The 25,237-nt window shown below is 50.9% G+C and overlaps 1 protein-coding gene across 1 annotated transcript; it reads left to right on the top strand.

Annotated features, from left to right (window-relative positions):
* The first annotated feature begins 355 nt into the window (after nucleotides 1-355).
* LOC149356164 (uncharacterized) lies at nucleotides 356-2,266 on the top strand. The gene has a single exon (XM_089577752.1). It carries the CDS (start codon nucleotides 442-444, stop codon nucleotides 2,236-2,238), a length of 1,797 nt encoding a protein of 598 aa, XP_089433878.1. The 5' UTR covers nucleotides 356-441; the 3' UTR covers nucleotides 2,239-2,266.
* The last annotated feature ends 22,971 nt before the right edge of the window (nucleotides 2,267-25,237 follow it).

Raw genomic sequence — 25,237 nt, 5'->3', positions numbered from 1 at the left:
CTGCATCTCGGGACGAGACAGCGGCAACAGAGAGGCAACGGATCCCACTAGCGACACCAGCACGGGTGAGCGGGATTCCTTGCGTACCTCTGAGGTGGTTATGGCTCATGTGTAAACGGGCGTATGGTGTTGACAAGGAGCATGATGGCGAGCTCAGATCGCAGACAGGAAAATGCGAGTGCATTAAAGGGGATGGCTACAGAGGGCTATGATCAGCCAGGCGAACCGTCAGATGGCGATGATCAGTTAGGCGAAACGTCGCAGCAGGACGCAGCGACATCAGAGCCGATAGCAGAAGCGCTACAAAAGGTAGCTGCAACGCCGGGCTCCGATGCATTGGCAATCCGCCGCATGGAACTGGATTTCGAGCTTGCGCTCGCAAAGCATAAGCTCGAAGTCGAATCTCGAGAGCGCATCGAATTGCAGAAGCTTGGGATAGCGATGACAGGTGGCCGGCAGACCCCCTTGATATCGGAATCAGGGGAACAACGGCGAACGGGCCTCGACCCAGTCTCCCAATGCGCCAAAGTCCTAAAGGGACTCAAGTTGCCGGGCGACGCGGACGTACCGCTTTGGTTTGACGAGGTGGAAAGAGTTTTCACGACGTACGATGTACCGGAAAACAGCCGCGTACACTTGATCATGCCGACGCTGACCGAGCGTGTGCGGTATTTGCTTCGCGGTCTTAAGGACGACGAGTGCAGCGACTACGAGTCAGTGAAGGCGGCCGTATTAAGCGAGCTGAAGCTGACCCCCGTCGAGTACTTGGATCGGTTCGAACGCGCCGCAAAGCGTAAGGAGGAAACTTGGGCCCAATTCGCCTCTCGCGTGAAGACATACTTTCACTATTACCTTCGTTCGAGGGAGGCAGACACTAAGGAAGATGTGGTGGCTCTCGTCGTAGCCGATCGCATGAAAGCTAGCCTAAGCACCGAGGGTCTGGAGTATGTGCGCCTCCGCGAGGGGGAAAAGTGGGCGAAACCGGATGAGTTATCGCAGATGCTTCAGGCTTTCGAGCAAGCGAAAGGAAAGGGGCGCGCGGTGCGACCAACGACCGCACACGCGGAGAAAGAAAGGTCCCCATGCCCACCTTCAAGCAGTGACATCAAACGGCAGGCACAGTGTTATGTGTGCCGCGCAGGGGGTCACCGCGCTAAAGACTGCCCCCGCGCTGCGCAGAACGCACAGAGAAATGATAAGCGCGCCCGGGCTCAGAAAGTAGCCGTCGCTAGCGCGGACGCTCCCGAAACCGCTGGGTCGGCCTACTCCCACAGGACTCTGGTTGCAGAAATTAAATCCCCGAGATCGCCAGAAGAAGTGCGCAAATCGAAGCTGCAGCAGGTAGAGATCGAATGCGGCGGAGTACCGACAACGGCGATTATAGACACCGGTAGTGAAATAACGGTAGTCCGAGAAAGCCTTGTGCCAGACGCGTCTCATGAGCCTTCCGGGAAGATAAAGCTTGTCTCAGCTTTCGGGGAAACAGTAGAAGCGAAGCTAGTTACGCTCGCGATCAGTATGAGGCGGCGCCCCACGCTTGTAGCTCGTCCAGAGGCAGTACGTGTCGTGTGCGCAATTACGGGCAAGCTCGCGGAGGGAGTGGACTGCTTGCTCTCGCGAGAAGACTGGGAGCTGCTAGCACAGTGCGAACACAGCAACGAAGCGGTCGCCCGGAGCGACGCACACGTTACAGCTGGCCCTACTACAGCATCTTTCACCGTTGTCAGGGAGACTTTAGAGCCGGTCTCAACGACAGGCGCGGCCCACGCGAACGATTCGCAGGCAGGCGAACCGGAGAACAAAGAGTTGGCCGTCACATCAGGCGAGCAACATGAAGAAGGTAGTGACGGGTGCCCCGCCGAAGTCCGGCGCTCAACGCGTGACGATGAAGACGAGGCCCCAGAGCAGCGCGAGAGCTTCCGTTCGGCACAGCTGTCAGATGAAAGCCTTAAGAAAGCTTGGGCTGATGCGAAAATAGGAAAAGGGGGCATGTTCATCGCGGATGGTCTGCTATATCACTGGGATTCTGTCGCAGGAACCAAAGTCAAGCAGCTTGCGCTACCCGTGACGAGACGCGAAGAGGTTCTCTCTCTAGCCCACGAATCTCTTTGGGGAGGGCATTTGGGACCAAAAAAGACGAGGGCAAGAATCAAGTACAGTTTTTTTTTGGCCCGGTTTAGAGGCAGATGTGGCGCAACTCTGCAAGACGTGTCACGCTTGTCAGGTACGGTCAGATAGGCGGCTCAGAGACAGAGTGCCTATCACGCCCCTCACTAGGCCCGACCATCCATTTCAGGTAGTGAACGTCGACATCATCGGGCCAATCGATACGCCCTCAGGTCGGGGTGATAGGTACGCTCTTTGTCTGGTTGATTTGTGCACGCGGTGGCCCGAAGTGGTCTGTCTGCGTTCACTCACCGCAAGAGCAACATGCGACGCCCTGCTGGCAATTTTTAGCCGCACCGGTATCCCGGAAGTGGTATGCTCAGACCAGGGAACTAACTTCACGGCGCAGCTAACTCGGGAGATGTTGGCGAAGTTAGGATGCGCGCCGCGCTTTTCAACTTCAGAACACCCGGAGAGCAACGGGACTGTAGAGCGATGGAATCGTGTCTTGAAAAACATGCTATTCCATGTAATACAGAAAGATCCTAAAAACTGGGATAGACTCGTGCCGCTCGTCCTCTGGGCGTACAGGGAAGTGCCCCATGACACTACAGGCGTTGCCCCATTCCGACTCCTTTACGGCAGGAACCCTACGGGACCATTGGCCATTTTGCAGCGCACTTGGACGGGCGAGCAACCGCTCCCAAACACGCTAAGGAAGGAACCCGCGAAATACCTCAGACAGCTACGGGAGCAGCTGGAGATTGCCGCGGAGGTAGCGGGGCTGACGGCAAGCGCACGCCAAGGAAGCTACGCGCAGGCATACAATAGGCAGGCACGAAACAAGGTCTTTAATGTCGGAGATCAAGTCCTCCTTTTCGACACCGACCGCGAGAGCAAACTGGCTCCGAAATGGCTGGGTCCCTACGTCATAACCGCGCGTGAAAGGCAGAATTCCTACCGACTCGAAACCGGAGCGCGAACCTCGCCACTGGTACATGCTAAGAGGCTTCGGCCTTACTACGCGCGGGTTAGCCACGTTGGCGTCGTTTTCGACGAGGACACAGATTTTGGAGTAAGTCGAACCCGGATATATCGAACCCGCATATTTCGAATTATTGGCTATATCGAACACACAGATTACCCCCTTGAAAATACTATGTAAAAGTATAGGACAGTTGCGTTGTATATCGAATTCCATTTTCGCCGGACATTGGATATATCGAACGCCGCGCCGCGCCCCTGGAAGGCGCGCTTTCCCCAAAGACATTCCTGTCCGGTCCTCAGCCGCCTCAGCAGAAAACATTTCCGCAGTCAGTCAGCAGGCGCAGGGCCCTTTTTTTTTTTTTTGTTCCCCGTTTTTGCGCCCCACCGGCGCGAGCTTTCCCGCTCCTCCTGTACCGCCGGCATGTGCTCCGTCAAGGTCATTGGAGCTCAGCGAAGAGAGAGCGCGGCATGGAGACGCGCGCCGACGGTTCTAAGCCACGCTTCTTGGGGAAAGAGAGAGAGAGAAAACGGTCGCTCGTGGGCACTTCGTGGGTCTGGGGAAAAGAGAGAGCTCAGAAAAAAAAAAAAAACGAAGCCCAGAGCGCCGATCTTTCTCCCTGCTCTTTCTTTTCCCTCCGTCGTTCCTTCGCAGCCTCGTTGACTGCCGCTCGCATAGGCTTCGCTCTTATCGCTCCATCTGCGCCTCGCGTGTTTTATTTTTTTTTGTGTGTGCCTGTGTTTCAACGCGCGACGTGAAGCAGGCCTTGAAGTGGCCGGAGATGAATGTCGGGAAGATTTAGATGACGATGAGTGCTTGGCGACGCGTTTCGCGACTTGTCCAATTTTCTCGACGCCCTTCCGTCCGAAGTGGGACTTTAACGCTGACAGCGAACTTCAAGCGGTAACTGGCGTTCAAGACGCCGACTCCAGCGATGACGAGGGCAACTGTGTTGTCGAAGAAACGCGTCCGTGCGCAGCCACTGAACTGCCGTCAGCGTTAGCCTGATTCGGCGCTGTCGCGGCGAAATGGAAGGCACTGTGCTCTCGCACCTGGACAGTCTCGAGAAGATCGAGGCCAGTGTTTTGAACTTCGTTTCCCAGGAGAAAAAGCAGCCCAAAATTAGTGATTTTTTTTTGCGCGAAATAAAGCGCTTTCACATTGCGTGCCCATACTATGTGATTCGCGGCTGTTCCAAACGGTAAGCCACAATTTGTTATGATCGGGAGTGCAGTTTTAGCCTATATCTGTATATCGAATTTTCGCTATATCGAACTATTTTCCAATCCCCTTCGAATTCGATATATCCGGGTTCGACTTAATTGAATGCACACCACGCCCTGCGTCCGCGCGGTCAGGTGCATTCTCGATCGAGTGGGAGAAACTGGCACATTTGGACTCTCAGCAGCGCGCCGACATCGCGAAACTGTTCGGCGGTCACTCGGACCTATTCAACGAGACACCGGGAGCCGCAGAAGTGGGATTGCACAGGATCGAGCTGCACGATGGGTATCAGCCAAAACGCGCCTTCCCATATCGCGTACCCGCGCTCCTTAGGGACGAGGTCGGCCGCCAGGTAAACGAGTTGTTAGACTTGGGTCTAATATATCCAGTAGAAAGTGAGCATGCTCATCCGGTGGTGTGCGTTGGCAAAAAGGACGGCTCAGTGCGTATGTGTATCGACTACCGTGCGTTGAACGCGGCTACACGTACTGACGCTTTCCCGATGACACCCCCGCAGGAGTTAATTATGAGGGTCGGCAGCGCGAAGTTCATTACTCTCGTAGATTTGAGACGCGGTTATTGGCAGGTACCAGTGGCCCTCGAGAGTCAGCATTTGACTGCCTTCGTAACCCACGAAGGGCAGTACGCTTGGCGCGTCATGCCATTTAGGTTAAAAAATGCCGCTGCAACATTCCAGCGAATGATGAATACGCTGCTGTCGAGACACCAGAGCTACGCGGCGGCATATCTCGATGATATCGCCATTTTCTCCGCTTCGTGGCAGCAGCACCTGAAGCATTTAAGCATCGTGATCGGCTTACTACGCGAAGCTAAACTGAAGGTAAGCCCCGAGAAGTGCCAGATCGCACAAGCTCAGATCAAGTACTTGGGTCACGTCGTGGGTCGCGGTACACACGGACCGGACCCCTATAAGCTAGCCGCTGTTCGCGACCTTGCGCCGCCTACTACGAAAAAGCAGCTGCGAAGCCTGCTTGGGCTATGCGGGTACTACCGCGAATACGTAGAGAACTACGCTGAGGTCGCTGCACCGCTCACATCCTTGACGAAGCGAGGCGTGCCAAACGCGATTCCTTGGACTCGGGAAGCGCAGGAAGCTTTTACTCAGCTTAAAACGTCGCTTTGCGAAGCTGCAGCGCTAAATACCCCTAATATGCTCAAGCCATACTGGCTGTTCACGGATGCGTCCGCGATCGCGGCCGGAGCTTGCCTGGCCCAGATGGGAGACTCGGGGAGAGAGGAGCCGGTCGCCTTCGCCAGCCACCGGTTCACTACAACCCAAACCCGCTGGTCAACAATCGAGCGCGAGGCATTTGCCATCATTTGGGCGCTCAAGAAATTCGACCATTGGTTGTTCGGAGCACAGGTTAACGTGGTCTCCGACCACAATCCCTTATCCTATCTAACGACGAGCACGCCTCATGGGGCAAAACTGGCAAGGTGGGCGCTGGCCTTGCAGCGCTACAATGTCGCTGTGACACACAGGAAAGGCACCTGTAACGGCAACGCCGACGCGTTGTCTCGCGTCCCTAGCACGAGCTATGGTAAGGAGCAATGAGCCATGGCCCCTCGGGCTACGTGAATGTTCCCGTTCACCCGCTGCAATTTGTGATGTGATCGGTGATCTGTGGCCAGAACTCTGTGCAAGGATGCTTGCATGCCCGTGACTCTCGTACTGTGACGGATATCGTGTATGCTCTGTGCATAGTCCATGAGTGTTTTTGTGCGGTATCGGCGAGATGTATCTTTGTGACCCGAGAGCCGTTTTTCAGCATGTCAATTTCTTTCTATGCATATTGTGTTTGTAGACAGCCGCGATCTTTTGTTGATCTTGTCTAAACGAGCGGACTCCCAAGCTCGTTTATCCTCTCAGGGGGGACGTGTAAGATCGCGCCTCGTACACGACCTCGCTGGCTCTCCCCTTTGTACTTCCCGCGTGGCTCGCGCAGTGCAGCAACAAATGCGGAAGCAATTACCAGCATGGGGAGGACGCCACTTTGGAACGCAGCCGTGACGCCTCGGGCAGAGGGCGCGCGTGCGGCGTGGCCTTGCCGTCCCGAAACGGGTGGTCTCCCTCCCACCGCGACTGATCAAAGGACTGATCCGCTGACTGATAGCGTTGTAGCCATGCGGGGAGGTAGACAAAGGTCTTCCGGTTGGACGCAGCACGAGAGGGTGGCCGCCTTGAGGCAGTTACGCACGTGCATGCACTTAAGATGAAAAGTGCGTTCTTCTTGGGGGAAGGCGAGGGTGTTGCGTGGAGAGCGTTTTACGAATGTTTTCTTGATTTGTTTGTTTTATTTATTCGAGCCCTGGTTTCGAGGCTATGCCCAACCCACAGGGCCGTGGCTACTGCGGAATTAAGTAGCGATTGGTTGATCAAAGACTGGGGCGGGTCAAGAGAAATGACCGCCCCAGCGCCTTTGTTTATGTATGTAATAAAAACGGAAGGAAAAGCCAGGAATGGCAGTCCTAAACAGGGTCCGTGCTTCGCACGTACGGAAAACTTCTAGGCTCTAACCGAGACCGCCGGTCGATGAGTAAGATTTTCCGAAGTTGTATCTCTGTGTGAGATAAGTGCCCTCTAAGTTACAGTACTTGAACGTCTGTGTGACTTCACGCTTCTGCAACTGTGTTTGCCTTGTATATACTCTGTAAATATAATTTCCCTTTCGTACCTTCTGCTTCTGGACTCCTGTGCTTCAAAACACCACCGAACAACTCACGTTTGGAGGAGGCTGAACTCCCCCGAAGAAAAGCAAACGAACCTGAAGAAAGAAAGAGAATTTACTGGTTGGTTGTGCGTCTTAATCTTCGGTCGCGTGACAAAGAGTGCAAGAATGATGCCTGGAACTCGCTGTCGTGCTCTCAGCATAAGAAATTTAGACGCGATATTAAGGCGAAAGCCTTTAATGCGTCATCGTTGTCGACAGAAGGGTTTCAGCAGATGTTTGTCAGCAGACTTTATAGACAGACCAGGAAAAAAATCTTTGTGAACGATGGGGTTCGAACCACCATCCTTCCGTTCCACAACCGAGCGCGCTAATGGCTCCGCTACTGTAGTTCTTGTCTAGGAAGCTGGAAAGTGTTTGCAGAAAGGCGTAGAATCGGATGGATGCCTCCCACACGCCCTCCAGTGCCTCCAGCATTTAAGATTCACAAACAATTTCGTACTTAATTAACACCTTAACCATACATCAGTGACACAAGCTGCAAAACCGCTCAAAAAAGGCTTTCGCCTCACCGATCTTTAGGTCAAGAAAGTGCCCCCCACCCGGAATTTTTTTCCGCGTGCCTACGATCGTAAGTTCAACGTCGTGGGCCGGCTGCATACCGATGCCAGTTACCCGGATAGCGTGCCGAGCACCTCTTTGTGCTAAAGGAGACAAAACAGCAGCTGCCAGTCGTATTCAGCGTGCAGAGCGACGTTTCAAGCAGCACCTTACTCGGGTAGTCCTACTTACGATGCGTAGTTTTTTATTTTTTTAACACTTTAGAGAGCGTCGACAAGTATGTCGTCTCAACACCGGTCCTACAAAGCGATTAAACGACACTAGGATCTCGACAAAGTAACTCAGTATTACTTTCCAGATTATCTTAGTTTTCCCATTGTAGCCCTATCACAACCTTGCGAACACAGCAAATACCGCATCAAAAGCGACTCTGATCGAGCAGATGGCGCGCATTTCCATGCTAATTGTAAAATTAGGAGCAGCATTTCTTCAGCATTCTTTGCCAGACGTCCTAAACAAAATTGCCTTTTTCTAGAAAAAAAAGTGTTCGGCATTTTCTGGTGCATCGCGTAGACGGCCATTCACAGAAGAGACTAAATTTCTTTTTTTCTGTGGAGACACGTTTCAAAAAGCTGAGCATTGGTCCGCAATTTAAAGAAGAACGTTTTATTGCACTGGCGAAGAGTGCATTTTATGCACTTGCGCTAACACATCATGAACTTTTGGAGTGGGGACACAGTGGAGGTGCAAAGAGCATTGGTATCGGCTCCTTGTATAGATTTTTCGTAAAACAGAGTATAAGTACTCATCGAAAAGAGAAGAGCCAAAAAACCGCACCTGAGAATAAACCTCCTGCATAACGGCAAGAAAAGACCGGCTTTCAGTAAAACTGGAAGCTGAACAATGCAATATGTTGGGCGAGTTCGTTGTTGTCTTCCCTAAATAAAGCGGAATTCGCGGAACAGAGTAATCACACAACGGATTATTCGTTTGCAGATCGTGCATCTGTGAAGGTGTGGACTTTTTAGCAAAATACACACAGGCAGGGCGGAAGTTCGCTGTTATTTGGCTGAAAGAAAACTGAGTATAAGGCTGTGTTGTGAATCTTTATCTTTTTTCCGTCAAATGCGCTGTAGTTATGGAACTGGAAAATTGAAAGGCACCACTAAGCTGGGAAGCAGGCTCAGAAGGTCATTTTGCAAGAATGCTCTAACAATGGGATGGGTATTGCGACAAAAAGGAAGAATCGAGCAACTAAGTGCCTCACATGGAGGTGCACGAAACCCAGTCTACCAGCAGAAAGAGGCCATGAAGAGGTTATCGCGCCACATAGGCCTGAAATTAGAGGACCATATAAATGTTGCGAATGTTCGGTGAAAACTTTGGATGTAGCTTTTAGCACTCGGGATTATATGCAGTTCAAAATATTTTTTTGCCGGAAATAAATGACTGGCCTGGGACCGACCAAGAAGTAAAAAAGTGGCATCAGCTAAAACATCAGGGCAGGATCTGTCACATATTTTGTTTGTTGTTGCAATGGCAGGCTGTATGTTTAAGCAATATTTTGTTCAACTTTTAGCTGAACTAGTGATCACTGTTATTTCCAATTTCAGCGCATGTGCCGTCCTTCCAGTGCACAGACGTGCCAATGTTCTATAAAAGTGTGAGCTAAGCGTGATGTCACTTTCATGATTCCCTGCGTGTCTCTGAAGGTATAGCGTTGTGATGTGCACACCACACTGGTGATAGATTTTTGGAACGCGGCGTGTTGGCAGTGGTGCGTCGGACCGCGGAGCGCCGTACGTGCCAGCCCCGCGTTGCGCGTGGGCGCGTGCGAGTGGTGTGTGCGAGGCAGGCACGAGGAGCGTAGAGCTACGTGTCAGCAAACCGAGGTGTTGAGGAAGACACCTCAGCACAAGTTTTGTCATTCAAGCGTGGAAGTAGCAGCTGTCGGACGTTGGATCCGAGCTGCTAATGACTTCCCTTGGATCATCGACGCAAGATCATTAAGCCTCATTCAAGCGTGGAGGTGGCAGCCGTCAGACTTCGGGTCTGTGCTGCCGTGGACCTCCCTTGAATCAACGACGCAGGCCTACTGCGATCGCCACTTTGCTGCCACGGTTTCCTGGGATAGGCTGCACAAGCCTACGGTGTTTGCGGAACGCCGTCGAGAGGACCTGGCTACAGTTTTCCTGCTGCAGCTGCTCATTTCTTGGAGGCGGCTGACAGGAGTTCGTCAGCGTCTCCCGTATCCAGCTCCGTTCCTCATCTCCTGGCTCTCTACCACCGCCTCCCTGAACGCAACGCCAGCGACGCATCGCAACTCACCAACCCGCGTCTGTGCTACCTTCAAGGCATTCCCGCACCACCTGGGACCTGGGACGCTATGTAGCCGGTGAACTACGTCCTTTTTATCTGTTGTGTTTTACGCGTGCCTAGTGTGTGTTTTCTTTAGTGTTTTCGTTCCTTTCATTGACTCCTTTCCTTTAAAATATAAACACGGCTTCGTTTTGTTTTCTTTGATTTCTTTGTTCCTTTCTTCGAACCTGCACGCGAAAGCGTTCCCCTTCACCAGTCGGGGACGCGTCCACCCGATTCGCGACAAGCGTTCGGCTGAGCAGCGGCAGGTCGTTCAGTTCGCTAACAGCTGAGCCACTTAATTTCGATGGAGGGGAAATTCAAAGCCACCCGCACACTGAGAACTGGTTCCACGCTACGATATCCGCAGTTATCGCAGGTAAAGGGAAGCCGTCCCCTGATGTGCGCCTGGCACTGCCCAAAGCTGCAACAACACGAAAAATCCAATCAATCAACATGGCAGAAAGGGCGGAGAGCTGGGATAGTTGGCTGTTTATAAGCAGCAGTTTCTTTCATTCCGCGGTACCCGTCTGAAGCGCTAGTTTTTTTTTTTTCGTATATATAGCATAAACACTACGTCTGAGGGTTTTGGAACGGACGATGTGCATCGAGCAATTCGCGTCACACTGAACACCTGGCGATGGCGTATCCTGTTTAGCTGCAGCAGAACAGCCACTAGCTGGCTACTTTGCAGATATTCCTTGTAGTACTGGAGATCCGCACGGAATGGACGCCACGCTGCGGTGGTGCCGCCAGCTACTCCGGCAAGGGTCGGCGCGTTTGTAACAGTCGCTTGCTTCGTGGCCTGTGTTGTTCGCCTGCATATGCAGACGTTTTCAGAGTTTTTCTGCAAAAAAATATATCCTAGGAACGCAGTTACAGAAAGGTTTGCGCAATACACAGACAAAAGAGCCGTTACGTGTCATTGCGTGAGCTTCCCGGAGCCAGCAGGAGGGAGAATGGGTGCAATAGGTTTCCACGCTGCAGTCCAACGTTTGCAGGACAGTAACAGCACACATCGTACCAGTCAGGCAGCAATCCTATGTCTCCTACAAAACCATTTTCCTTGACAAGAAGGGCTATGCAAGTCACTGTAAAAAATTCTCTTGAAAGAAAAACAATTTTCTGGCAGCTGCGTTAGTAGAAAATGTCTGTAATGTTGTGTTTTCTTTTTGAAGTTTTCTATTTTTTAACGTATGTTTTTCGTGTTTTGACTTGCAGAAATTGTTTATTAAAAGTTTGTTTCCTCTTTTCTTCTTTTTCTGTTTTCCCAGACTTCCTGTGTTTGGCTTATGTATGATTTCTGATTCACTGTTTTTTGTAGTATTTTCTTTTTGTCCATTAAACGCCCATTAAGACACCAGGGGGTTTGCGCCAAATCATGTTTATTTGAAGAAAAGATCCCAGGGAACGTTGAAAATTTTAAGCTTTGAAGTGGGATTATTAGTGCAGGCGCTCCTGTAGCTAGGCCGTGCTGATCCTTGCGGGATAAACCTTTGTTACGCTGCCCAAAATCCATAACTTCGATGGCTCTGCTGAAAGGAAAGAACAGGCTTAAGATTATCACACTAAACTATCTAGATCATTTAGGTGATGTAACAAATCCATAACAAACATAATTCTACAGCAAAGACAAATGGTCCAAAGGCCCAAAGCCACACTTAAATCGTAGGCGGCTCTCTTAACAATGCATGAATCTGACACTCTAGTCGTTTGCAACCACTTTCTGAGGTACCAAGATTAGGTACCAAATAGAGGCGTTTATAAATTTACGTAAAGAAGCAATTATTAAGGCCCATCTCGGTAACTAGAGCTCCACAGATTAGGCATTAGTGCTATGCTGTGCACGGGTTGGCAGGAGAGAACTGTGGGCAATCTAAAAAACTCTTTTCGCGAAAGCATGGCACTGCCGGTCGGCCACGAGCTGGTCATAAGCACGATGGGGTTCCCTCAAGCTACAAAAACTGATTCCCATTCCACAAATGACAGTAGACTTCGATCGACGCCTTTGGAGTGTATTGCCGCCCTGCATTGTCCGGTAGGCAGCGCACGCCAGCGACGCCACTTGCCTCCGTCCTTAGAGCGGCCCAAGGCACGCGGACAGCTATATATATCACAGCCGCGCACTTTAATGTTACCTTTCACACTGCACCTCTACACCCATTACAAGAGTGCGTATACTTTGATCGGCCTTATATGGCAGCCTCAAGCAGGCTGGGGCCTTTCTAGATTGCGTCGTCATCGAGTGCGTGCATGAACACCGCAAGATATATTTGCAAAGTTAATGACCACAATTATTACCGTGGAAGCGTGCACTGGGTGCTGTTCAGTGTCCGGCTACGACAAATTCAGTAGGGTAGGATCGCGCGTTGCCTATACAACCGCGTTGTCTACAGACCGCGAATAAGATTCCCAGTCTAGCGCTAATCGTAGTCTACATGCTCCACTGGATTTGAGGAATGAAAAGACGCATAACCAGCTCGCTAGGCCGGTGGACACCTCAGTTGCGCCGTGAGAGAGAAACACAACGCTGACTAAAAGCTTCTTTTCCAGTTAGCATTCGCCTTTTTTCCTATGGCACGGTTGAGATGCCCACCTGAAAAGTAATCCAGTTATGCGCCTTTCCCGCCCTCACATTCAACGTAGTATCTAGGCCACTTCTAGCAACGTGATCAACCTGTGAATGACGCTGGACTGGGATCTTTATTGTATAATTGCCTTCCAGCAAGCGGACCCAGGACTGTGGCGGGAAGGACTGAAATGAGCAGCCCTTGATGCCGAACAACGCTCTGAATCAGGCATGTGTCTTTGGTCGTGCACAGCGCTTCCTGGTACCGTCCTCCACTTCACCCTCAAGCAACGCTATTTCAGTCCCGACCGTGACAGGCGATGTATCAGCTTTCCTGTTTTTTTTTGGTTACTGGGCCGTACAGGTGTCCACCGACAAAATGAGGCAGTTATGCGCCTTTCCTGCAATCAAATCCAGGGAAGGGTCTTGAGTTGGGACAAGGTTAGAATGGTAACTGGACAGTTTTAATTGGTTCGTGCAAGCGGACCCTCGGGTCAGGGAAGATTGCAGGGAACGCGGTCGAATCCAGGCCGCAAGCCGAAGATGGCCGAGTAAGCGCGCGAACGTAAGACTCTCAACCTCACAGTTGCCAGCGAAACCTCAAAACTAGCCTGCAGCCTAACTTGCATACGTGAGGCCCTCAACAAATCGCGTCAGCATAAAGACTCGGCCAGTGTGAAAAGGCTCCCCTGAGTAGGCGTCCGGCGGTGATCCCCTACATACACAACGTGTCGCACCGGCTTAAAAAAGTGGCCGAGAAGTGCGGGGTATCCGTCGTGTTTTCAGCGCCCAATAAGTTCTCATAATGTGTCGAGCGGTCAACGAGGTGAATGACCATTCTGGGTGCACAACGAAGCATGCCACGCGTTTCACAACATGCGTCACAGGGGTGGTCTACGAGATTCCGCTCTCGTGCAAGAAGTCGTACATTGACCAGACAGGCAGGTGCCTGAACGATAGGTTGAGGGAACACCGTCGTGCTGTGCAAGCTGTAGCAACAGATGGGCACCTAGCGGAATACTGCAAGTCATGTAAAAAATGTAAAGCAAATGAGCCGCAGTTCAACGCCACACGCACGTGCGGTAAAGGAAAAAAGAGGCTTGACAAATAAATTACAGAGGCTTATTGCATTAGAACGAAAGCTGTGAAAAATGTATCAGCACTCCTTCCCTCACCTTATCACGCAATGAGACTGCTTACCTTGATGCCTGTTCACGCTTAACACACTTGTGATAAATCCGATTCATTGCTTGGTTTATAATCTGTTTCCGCCCTCTATGTTTCTGTATATAAGTGTTTTTATGCGAAGCATACTAAAATAGCCCAACCCAGCTCCTCGAGCGCGGCGGTGTCGTTACCATTGACCTTTCGTGACCTCCATGTCACACCACGTGGTGCGTGACGTCACAGCAGATGAGAAACGGGGGCCCAGCTCGCGCTGTCGCGCGAGGCGTCGCGACCCAGGAGGACCACGTGATGCGTGACGTAACGACATAGGAGAAACGGGGCCCCAGCTCGCGCCGTCGCTCGAGGCGTCGCGACCAATGCGTTTCCTGCTTCTGCCGCTAGGTGCACTGTAGTGAACACGTGATGCTGGAGCGGCGGTATAGACCAGAATCCAGAGCCGCTCCCGGGCGCGCCCATTTTCCGCCGACTGGTGCGCCGCGGTGCGGGCGTTTCTTTGGGGACTGCGGGGCTGCGGCAGCTCCGCGGCCGCGCCTGCATATAGCCGCGCTTCGGGCGCTAAAAAAACATCGCCGAGCATACTTCCGCAGCGTGGCTGTGTTGCAGGAAGTATTCACGTTATCAAAGGGAGCACATTGAAGCGTTTTAATGACATTTAGTTTGACATTCACGTGAATTGTGCTGACGCTTAGAACGCGCTCGTGCTTATATCGCTACCGTCTTGGTGCTCCACTGCAAAAAAAAAAACTTTTTGTTCAATATCAAGTATTAGGTGGGCGGCAAGCATGCAGTTTCATTTCCCATGCACTCTTAATCCTTCGGCCATAAAGTATCACCCACAAATGGGGCTTTCTTGTCGCATGCGTGGTGCGCCAGTTTATCAACAAATTACCGCTGTGAACAGCTGAGTCGCAGCGCCAACAAAAAACAAAATTTGTCATGGTTTATGCAACCTGGTGCATAAAAACGTACTTTTGCTCAAATTATCAAAGCTTGAATAGATATTGGAAGCGAATCCAGCTTTCACGAATTCTGAGGTCCGGAGGAGCGTTCATTTTATTCGGTAGCTCTCGCCGCGTGTGACAGCCATGCGTAGGCGTTTGGCTAAGTGTGAATGAAGTATTAAAATCGCACATATTTTTCTATGATTAAGGTAGATAGCAAAAGAAGAAAGACACTACGGTAAACCCTTTATCCCCCCTTAATCCCTCTGACATGCGTGCGGAAACTTTTTCAACTTTTTCAGGATCCTTTTTTCCCCGCACCATTGTGGACTGGAATGCCCTCCCCGCCGATGTTGCCGCCATCACGTGCCCATCTTCATTCTTATCCGCTGTAACCACTTGTATCATAGTGCAATGACTTGTATTTATTATTGTTGAATATATTAACCCACCCCTTATGTAATACCCCCTGAAGGGGGTCTTTAAGGTGAATAAAGTGAAGAAGAAGTGAAGGAAAGAGCAACTGAAATCGGTAGCGGTCGTGCTTACAATCCTGTGCATGCAATGTGTTTAATGGGAACTAGAGCAAGCTCAGCGCAAGGAGGTAATGGAAAACACGCGCTTCTTCTGCAGCTCGCCTATCCAGTTACTACACCACTCAATCAAATCAATAAATCCACATTCCTGTGCCTAAAATTATCATAGATGATAGCGCACGTAAAAGACGGCAACAAACGACACGCCAGCGCAGAAATCAGCTTAGAAGTGCCAGTTTCCAGTCCGTACGCTACCTGGCCGCCTACTCCGCAGGAAAAATCCTTGCTGTTTGCAATACTATTCCAGAAGTTCTCTGAACAGCGTCGCTGCTGCGGTGCCAGCGTTCAGAATCCTGAGCCAGCAGAATATCATCATTGAAAAACCTAGCGCGAAAAACGAGACACAGAAAAGGTGAAGACAGGACACGAGCGCTAATCATCAGTATCAATATCATCATGGTGGGCACAAACAACGAGACAGACGCGCACTGCCTCGCCGCACTTACATCAATATGAATGGAAAAAAAACTCGGAGATGTCACGTTAACGACTAACTGCGCGCAAGATAACCGCAGTACTGTCTGGTAGAGGGAAAATGTGAGTAGTGACTCACAGCACACACCCTCATACGTTATGATTAAGCGCTACATCGACAGAATCGAACACGTAAACATGCATTCTACGCGCGGCGCCGGCGCGACCCGCAGTCCATCGGGCCGCGCGCGCCGATAGATGGCGACTGGTGTCGAGAGTAGGGGCGCGCCAGCAGCCTGCGTGTGAGGGTAAAAGAATCTGGTCTCGCGCCGCCTATTGGCCAGTTTTGATCACGTGATTAGGCGCCTCCATAGATGGTCCACTCGCTCTAGGAGGCGACGGGGCGCAGTGCTTCCCAACGTTTTTAGATCCCTTTCAGTTTGAAAGCTGCGCTGCGCGGATTGTCGCCTTTCCGTTTCCTTCCGTGCGGTGGCGCTCGCCACGCTGTTTGCCCGACCAGCGTGGCCCTTCGCGTCTACGCCATGGTCGCCGCCGCCTGATTTGGAGAAGCCAGCAGATATCAGTATGGAAGATATCAGCTGTCCTGTGCCAGTTGTTGGCAGTGACGCTTATCTTACTGTATACAAAAGCTTCAAGCAAGGGTACTTAAAGCATCCCACCAAAAAGATGCTAGAGTTTACCAACATTGTAAACAAAGCAATCCCGATTTCTTTGATGGAAGGTCCCGTTTTTGAAAGGGACGTTTTTTGGGAGCTGCTAGACGAGCTTGAATTGCAAAACCTTGTTCGGCTTGGATGTGCACAGCATATGGCCACTTTTACATGCCAAGTGCTGCATTTTGTCATAGTGGCACGCATCCACTTCTAGGCGAGAGACGTGAACCGTCGGCTAGAGAACAGAGAAATATTGTCACTGCAAATAAAAAAGCTCGCCTTCAAGTAGCCATTCCCTCCGTGCTTCCGACTTAGTGTGTCTGCATTTAATGCTTGTCTGTGTTCAATGAAATTAACATTCTAAAAATGACAGTGCAGTACGCTGCTCCTGTCTGTGCTATCATTGCAAATAAAAAGCTCTTCTATAGTTATTCCCTCCCTGCATCCAGCTAAGTGTGTCTGCATTTATACTTGTGTTCTCTGAAATTGGAATTCTAAAGAACGAGCAAAATGCTGCTCGCATGTGCGGTGCTTCGCTGATAATATAGCGCGGAATTTCGTGGCTGATCTAGAAGCGGAACATCGCTAGTTTTATCCTTTCATTAATGTTTCGTGCATTCTCCCGAAGAAATATTGATAGCTCTACTCCAACATACACATATCATCAGCGCTAAGCGTCGCAAACGTGATGCGATAAAGCGCAATGCAAACGATTGGTTTTTTGCGAACTGGCATCAGCCTGCTCTTTATCTAACACTTACTAGCCAGGTGAAACATTTCTTTAACCATGAGGCTGAAGTTTCAACGTGACAGCTCCAAAAGTACAGCAAATTTGGTTTGGTTTGGTTTATGGGGTTTAACGTCCCAAAGCGACTAAGGCTATGAGAGACGCCGTAGTGGAGGGCTCCGGAAATTTCGACCACCTGGGGTTCTTTAACGTGCACTGACATCGCACAGTACACGGGCCTTTAGAATTTCTCCTCCAAAGAAATTCCAGCCGCCGCGGCCGGGATCGAACCCACGTCTTTCGGGTCAGTAGCCGAGCACCATAGCCACTGAGCCACCGCGGCGGCTACAGCAAATTTGAGTTCGACGTGTTCGCGCCCAATGTTATCGCGGATGAGAACAGGCTGTCACAGCAACTGCCAAGCGCGAGCGCTCCGGCGCCTCCGGGCCGACAGCGACAGCAGCGCCGCGTGGTGAGTGGAAGCGGACGGGGGCCGCTTTCTCGGGCGCGGCGCGGGGGAGCTTGCAAACTGAAAGGGATCTAAAAACGTTGGTGCTTCCGAGGTGGTTGGACGGCGTGTTTTATGAAGTAGCACGTTCAGTATAGCGTGTGTGTGCGTGTGTGTGTGTGTCTGTGTGCGTGTGCGCGCGTGCCTGTGCCTCTATCTGAGCGTATGTCTGTGTGCGTGTCTCTGTGCGCGCGCCTGTCTCTGTGTACGCGCATGTGTGCTGCGCGCGCGTGTCTGTGTGCGTACGTGTTAGGTTTGGTTAGGTTTATGGGGTTTAACGTCCCAAAGCGACTAAGGCTATGAGAGACGCCGTAGTGGAGGGCTCCGGAAATTTAGACCACCTGGGGTTCTTTAACGTGCACTGACATCGCACAGCACACGGGCCTCTAGAATTTCTCCTCCAAAGAAATTCTAGCCGCCGCGGCCGGGATCGAACCCGCGTCTTTTGGGTCAGCAGCCGAGCACCATAGCCGCTGAGCCACCGCGGCGGCTGTGTGCGTGTGCGTACGTGTGTCTGTGCATGCGTGTCTGTCAATGCGTGCGTATCTGTGTGCGCGCGTGTGTCTGTGTATGCGTGTGTCTGCGTGCGATCTGTGTGCGCGCGTGTCTGTGCACCGCGTGTGTCTGCGTGCGTATCTGTGTGCGCGCGTGTCTTTGTGCACCGCGTGTGTCTGTGTATGCGTGTCTCTGTCAGTGCGTGTGTCTGCGTGCGTATTTATGTGCGCGCGTGTCTTTGTGCACCGCGTGTGTCTGTGTATGCGTGTGTCTGCGTGCGTATCTGTGTGCGTGCGCGTCTTTGTGCACCGCGTGTGTCTGTGTATGCGTGTCTGTCGGTGCGTGTGTCTGCGTGCGTATCTGTGTGCGCGCGTGTCTGTGCACCGCTTGTGTCTGTGTATGCGTGTCTGTCGGTGCCTGTGTCTGCGTGCGTATCTGTGTGCGCGCGTGTCTTTGTGCACCGCGTGTGTCTGTGTATGCGTGTCTCTGTCGGTGCGTGTGTCTGCGTGCGTATCTGTGTGCGCGTGTGTCTTTGAGCACCGCGTATGTCTGTGTGCGTCGTGTGTTTGTGTGAGTGTGACCGCAATAAATGTCTTCGAAGACGTTGCTTTACGAGATTTTTTTTTTCCCTGCTGGTCATCGATATTGGCTAATGAGGATTAAATAAAAAATAATAAATTGCAGAGTTTAACGTCCCGAAGAGACACGATAGCTGTGAAGGGAGCCGAAGTGGAGCGCAGTGGGAGAATTTATGCCACCTGGAGTTATTTAACGCGTACTTGCATCGCACTGCGCACCGGAGTTTTTGTATTTCGCCTCCATCGAAATACAGCCACAGCGCGCCCGCATGCTATCAGGCCGCACAGTTAGAGCGTTGGCCCCGTCGTCGACATTGGGGTCGCCCAACTACCTCCCACAAGCCTCCGACCGGGGACTGACCACACGGAAGGAAGAACAGGAGGCAGGAAACAGCAAGCGCACAGGGAACGTTTCATACGCATCAGACTTCCAAGTGAACCGATTTACTAAACGTTTTGCTATATTCCGCTCGTATGTACGCAGCCTGCCGGCTTTAAAGTTTTCCGGGCCCCGAAAACATGCATTTGCGAGCCTCTCACGGAAGCAAAATAGGACAAGCCTGCTTCTTACGTTGTTAGCTCACACCCGTGGGATAAAGAATACGAGAGGCTGCGCAGCTATCATGCGACGCTTTCAAGGTTTTCGAAACGCTCACCTCATCTAAGGTCTCAATCATGAATACTTTCATTGATTAATTTTCGCGCAAAACCGATGAGCAAGGCGGCCGCAAGCGAGACCTTCTTCGCCTAGCAGACGACGTGCTCGCCGCGCTGGACCACCTCTGGCAACAACACCCCAATGTTGCCCGCGCGCCGCCCGCTGGTTGCGGTACTTTCAGAGTTCCAGTGACTTTAGTCTATACAAGGGGGTGCGCCTGCCTCTGCTAGGCGTACACGGGATAGAGATGCCTCCTGGAGACAGGGCTGCTCGTTGGAATGAGAAGCAAATGTTGCGGCGTGCTACAGAGACTGACGAAGAGCGTGAAGAACGTCTAGCCAAGCGGCGTGCTCGATATGCAACTCGGCGACAATATGCTTCGCATCTGACTAGGCTTAACCTCAGCTAAGCCTCAGCCATTTTTTTCCCGAGTAAAGAACTAGCTGATGTCAAGCGTTTGTCCTGTGTGCTTCTTCTTCTAGGTCCCTGTCTTTTAATTGTGATTTGTTAAGTTCAACACGACCCAGACCTCTCGGCCGCTAATGCCAGTCATCTTGCGCTGATTAATGCTCTAAGCAGGTAAGCATAGTGGACTAGGTCGGCTAAATTTTTTCGTGTTAAATTTGGGAGAACATGCATTTGTCCACTAACATGTGAAAAGAAGGCACGCTCGTATGACGCCTCGCCTCGTAAGTTTTTCAAACCTGCAGCAGGAAGGCCCGTCAAAGTGACTCCACCCGTCCAGCAGGCCACAATCTGAGCGCCAATGTGAAAGTGTCGCGTTTGAGAGTAAAAACCCTCCGCGCTGCCAGCGTGCAGCGTTGTTTAATTGCACTGCTCCTCATTACGTTCGTATCTTTGGATCTCAAGGCAAAAAGTGGAAATAACGGCAACGCATCCTTCAAATTGGTACGTATTTCACTGCTGTTGTTGCATAACCATGCCAAAATATCACACGCAATAGTACCAGCTGCATATTAGCCTGCAGCGTTAACATAAGGCGAAGACGAAAAGGTGAATGCACACGAACGCCCATGCAGTTCAGCATGCTTTACAAGTGTGACCTTACGGTAAATTTCGTTCTCTTCGAGTGACCACTGACGTGATTTTTTTTACGCGTAGCTCCGATGCCGTTCCTTGCTAGATATTAAAATATAAGTGACAACTGTAGCCATTGCTTCTCCGGTAATTTGGCTGTTTACAAGCTACTAGGCCTAAAAACCTATAAACTACGTTGTCGTTGTAAGATATCATATCAGGAGGCGCTGTTCCGGAGTTTTGGGTCAGCTGTATAATTTTTCTGTGCTTTCTCTGCTCGCCTCCTTGAACAAACAGAGGCTTGTAGTGCACCAACCTTTCTACAATTATTGTGGAAAAAGCTTACTGTCCCGTGCTGACACGCTACAACATATGATTAATAGATGGGTTTGTTTTTATGCGGTTTAACATCTTAAAGTGACTCAGGATATGAGGGACGCCGTAGAGGAGGGCTCCGGATAATTCCGACCGCCTAGGGTTCTTTAGCACGCACTGACGTCGCACTGTACGCGGGGCTCGAGCATTTCGCCTCAATCGAAATGCGACCGACGCGGTCGGGATCGAACCCGCGTCTTTCGGGTCAGCAGCCGAGCATCTTAACCATTGAGGCCTGCGGCGGCTACTTGTCGTTATTAGATGGCGTCATAGTACTTTATGTATTTTTTACGGTACAAGTTAAAGCTCGTCGCCAATTCGTACTGCAGTGCGTCGTGAGGCACGGTTAAATATCGTCTTGAAACAATGTGTCGGTGCAGTGCCTTCTTCTAATTGGGCATGCCGTAAGGGCTTTGAGTGCTGAAGCGGAAATGGCGGTGCGCTGTACTGAAAATTTCCAGTGCGGCACAAAGGCAGGGTGGCACCTAGAATCACCAGGGCGGCACACAGAATCCCCTGCGAGGGCACTGGACTGAATTTCAAAACTGTGCTTCATCAAAGTCGCCATCCGAATATGGACGAGAAGAATTTAGGACGCCACTTTTTATTCTTAACTGCTTAAAGATGGCTACCTCTAAGGGAATGCCAAGAGCATTTTAATCACGACTGCAGGCCACTTTTGGATTCCCTATATGTTTTTAAAGCCGATTTTCAGTACTCAAAACAGTACTTCCAACTTTCCGGCTCAGCGTCTTCCCTACTTTTACTCTCCTGTGGTAACCATTCATGTAATCTTCACAAAGTTTCAGTAGGACATCGATAATAAAATTTTTACGTAACTCACTTGAAGCTATGCGTCAGTGTATGGAGAGCGCGATGCCCGGTATCTTTTCTGCGTTGAGTGCTTCGGTTCCTTCCGGTCGTATTTCTGCATTCATATCTAACGACTAATGTGTACGCCTTATAGCCATTTTTAGCCGCGTTTATTTGGTCGGGTTTAGCTGCCGCCCTCCTCTAACTGGTTCGCATCGTCTGAGAGGGTCCGGCTGAATGTTTTAGTGACGTTGAAATATAAAAAAGGCTGTTTTAATTCTATGACCAAAAGCGAGAATTTCAGAGGCGCCGGAAAGGTAAAGCAGTTTTTCGGAGAAAAAATTCCAGGTGTTCTGGTTACAGGAGCGGGAAGAGCACAAGAGAGAGCAAGGGCACGACGTAAGGACGCAAAAGACAGGAACCTCACAATGCCCACATTTGTCGCCGATGGTCCCAGTTACGTGTTTGCGAGAACCCCTAAAATTATTGCGTGCTATCTCACAGCCGCAGATGTAGGCTATTAAGAAATCGCTGGCCGATGAAACGGGCAACATTCTCTCTATCGCAAAATTTGTTAAGCATAGAAAGAGCGATGACCGTTCTCTCTGGAGTATACCTAAGCTTAGGCTCCCATTAAAAATAGGAGAAAATGTCAGAAAATCAGTGCCTTGAGAGACTGACTCTTTGAGATGATACCCGCAGCGACTCATTGCCGAGACTGCGTTACCTGTGTTAACTGGAATCCCATGATTGTCACCCACAATCTCAAATCGGTTTCCGCCCACATATTAGAATGGAGGACTGTATTGCTACTTTGGCTGCTGACATGCTTCACCACTCTCCGCAAAGTCATCTTGTTGTACCCGTGATATCTACAGGCATGACAAAGGCATGTGATAACATTCTTCACCCTGCCATTCTTGCCTCCCTTCAAACTCTTGGTCTCCCTCAGCGGTGGCTCCTATCCATTGAGGCCTTTTTAACAAATCGAACCTTCAGTGTACGTGCCCACGGGATGCCATTGGGTAACTTCACTTCCAATAGAGGACTGCAACAGGGCTCCGTTCTCGCCCCCGCATTACCTAGTGTGCCCTTTATTTCTCTTCTTCGGCCCTCGAGACCATTCTGTCTATCCGTGTGCTAACGCACACCGATCGTATAGCCTTCTGGTACTATCACCCAGATGCGTCTGTCCAGCAGTCGGCCCTCCAGCAAGCGCTGGATGTCTTAAATCTCGCCTCCCACCTTTGCGTCTAAGCCTCTCGTCTACTAAATGATGTTTCATTCGCACTGTAAATAAAGCCGGCTTACGAAAAGCCCCCTTTAAATTTAACGATAGATATTTTTGTGATTCCTGAGATAGACACTGTTTGTATACTTGTCGTTCTCCTTCATACATCAGGGACTGGCACTCCGTGGCTGACAGCCACCCGTCCATCGCCTTACGGTACCCTTGGTTTGACTCGTCGCATACCTATGCGCTCTGGTGGCCCGCCAGCTTGTGCGCTCTATCCTCACGGCACGGATAATACATCAGGCACGATTTCAACTTCCTACCCGCAAACAGTGCAACTCCTTTGAAACTACAGTCGTGAGGCTATGCTCGCCATAACATATATCTGCCGTCCAACACACACAACCATGTTTGAGGAGTACGCCCAAATTAATGCACTCAGTGAACTAATCGACAAACGGGTGGCAAACAGGGCTCGCAAACAGTATCTACAACTTCGTTTACAGCCACTTCCTTCTTAAAGTACTTCCTTTTAAAGGACTTCCATCGCGGTCGGACTGTCAGCTCACATAGAATCGCCCCACTGTTTCCCCATCAGTATCAACGGCGTATCTGCCTGAAGGGTGCATATTGTACACCGACGCATCACATACTGCAGAGCGGGGAGCTACTGCTGTCTACAGTCCCTCCCATCCACATCTCAACACTCGCGCGACTTATACAGCGGATACATGCACCCCCTGGCATTGGAACTTCAAGCCATTTACAATGCCATTGCTTCCCTTTCGCTCGTTCACATATTCAATGGAGTTCATCTTTACACCGACTCGCTGGCCGCCCTTACATAGCTTAAGGCTGTTGGACACACATTCCAGATTACTCTATCAATTCATCTGCTCTGCGCATAGTACCCATGTCTTGTGCGCATACACTGGATTCGCGGCCATGCACAAGATCCACATAAAATTCAAGTGGACGTTATGACACACCCTGACTTATCATACGACCCGCAACCTTTCCCTCTTACCCCAGATCCGTTCCTGTCCCATGTTTACGATTCTCAAGTTCTGGGCCAGCGAACATCGGCTTTATTCCTCCGTGCTTGTCTCCTCTCCCTCACAGTCTTACTCGGAAGGCGGAATGTTTCCGTGCCCCGGATTCGGGCAGGGGCGGCTCTGACTTCATCCATCCGTCGTCGGGGGGTGCCAGCAACCAACAGGCCCCCTCCCTGTAGCGCTGCACCGGACATTTGTGATGTGCCGCATTTGTTGTGGACGTGCCCAGCGACGGCTCCTATTAGAAAACGGCTCCTCTGGGAGGTAGGCCTGAGGTGGAGCAGCGAGTGCGATTATGTGCTTGGACAATGGACAGTCAGTTCTCCGGAGAACTCCGACTACCTCAGCGAAACTGGTCGTCATTCCTTCGTTTAACTTTCTACCTCCTGCATTCCGTATCCCTTTCTCAACCTATGCCGCATGGTTCACTTCTCGAATGAAAAAAACTGGAATTCATTAAATTTAACTGCGCTTATGAGAAATGTCGCTTTCTTTGAAAGCCCGCGTTGAAGACAACGAAGAAGAGAACCATCGATGCTGCAAATGGATGTGATCTGTTACAGCGAACACTTTCAAAAATTCCTGAAAATATTAGTTCAATACACCAAAACAAAATAGGTGTAGGATCACACTTTCTACCCTGGTGGTCACAATAAGCTGGAAAAGCCCTCTAATAATCCATGTAATTAACAAAAACCCACAAATTACATTTTTAATTGTCGTAGCTGTGTGGTTAGTCCCAAGTGCGAGTTTGGTGCCGTGAACAAGACAATGTCATATCAGTTTTTGAAACAAAGAAAAAGTCAATTTCTAGAGCCCTCCGGGGCGAAGAAATCCGACGCTTAAGGCGGGGACACATGTGCGAAAAGTGCGTGCGATTCGCTGCGGCGCGTCGTTGCGACCGTCGTCGCAACGACCGAACGCAGCTCGTCGCATGCGTCCAACCTGCTGGATGCCAACGACGAGCCGCATGCGGCAAACGCAACGACGGGATGCGGGAGCCAATGCAAGCGCGGAGAGCGGCAGCGTCATGATGACGTAGAGGCTCAGGGCGCTCGGGGCCGAGCCATGCCGCCGGGACGGTCTGCCAGCTTTGATGCCGGCCGCCGGCGACTGAAAAACGCACTGGTATTGCTTGTTCACGTTCTAGCAAGCCCAGGGATAGATGCATGTCGAAATTACATCATTTCTGACGATCGTTGGTCAATACCGAGTTGCTCGTAAAAGGCGATACAAGCAAATTTCATCCCACAGCCGCTTCGGTGCTGCTGCTACTTGGTGTGGTTCGTCTGCCGTCTGCTAGCTCCGTTTCTGAAGGCGTCGTGGAAATCGAACATATCTTTTATTATGGGACGAGTTCGGAGTAAAGCGATGTGAATAGTAGGCCTTTTATTATAGCACAGGCGACTTCCGAAGCGCCGTCAGCTGCGGTTCCAACGCGAAACCAAGT

Source organism: Amblyomma mixtum, chromosome 3 (genome assembly GCF_055824585.1).
Source record: "Amblyomma mixtum isolate Tamu chromosome 3, ASM5582458v1, whole genome shotgun sequence".
NCBI lineage: Eukaryota > Metazoa > Arthropoda > Arachnida > Ixodida > Ixodidae > Amblyomma > Amblyomma mixtum.
This window is presented reverse-complemented; position numbering and strand designations above follow the sequence as displayed.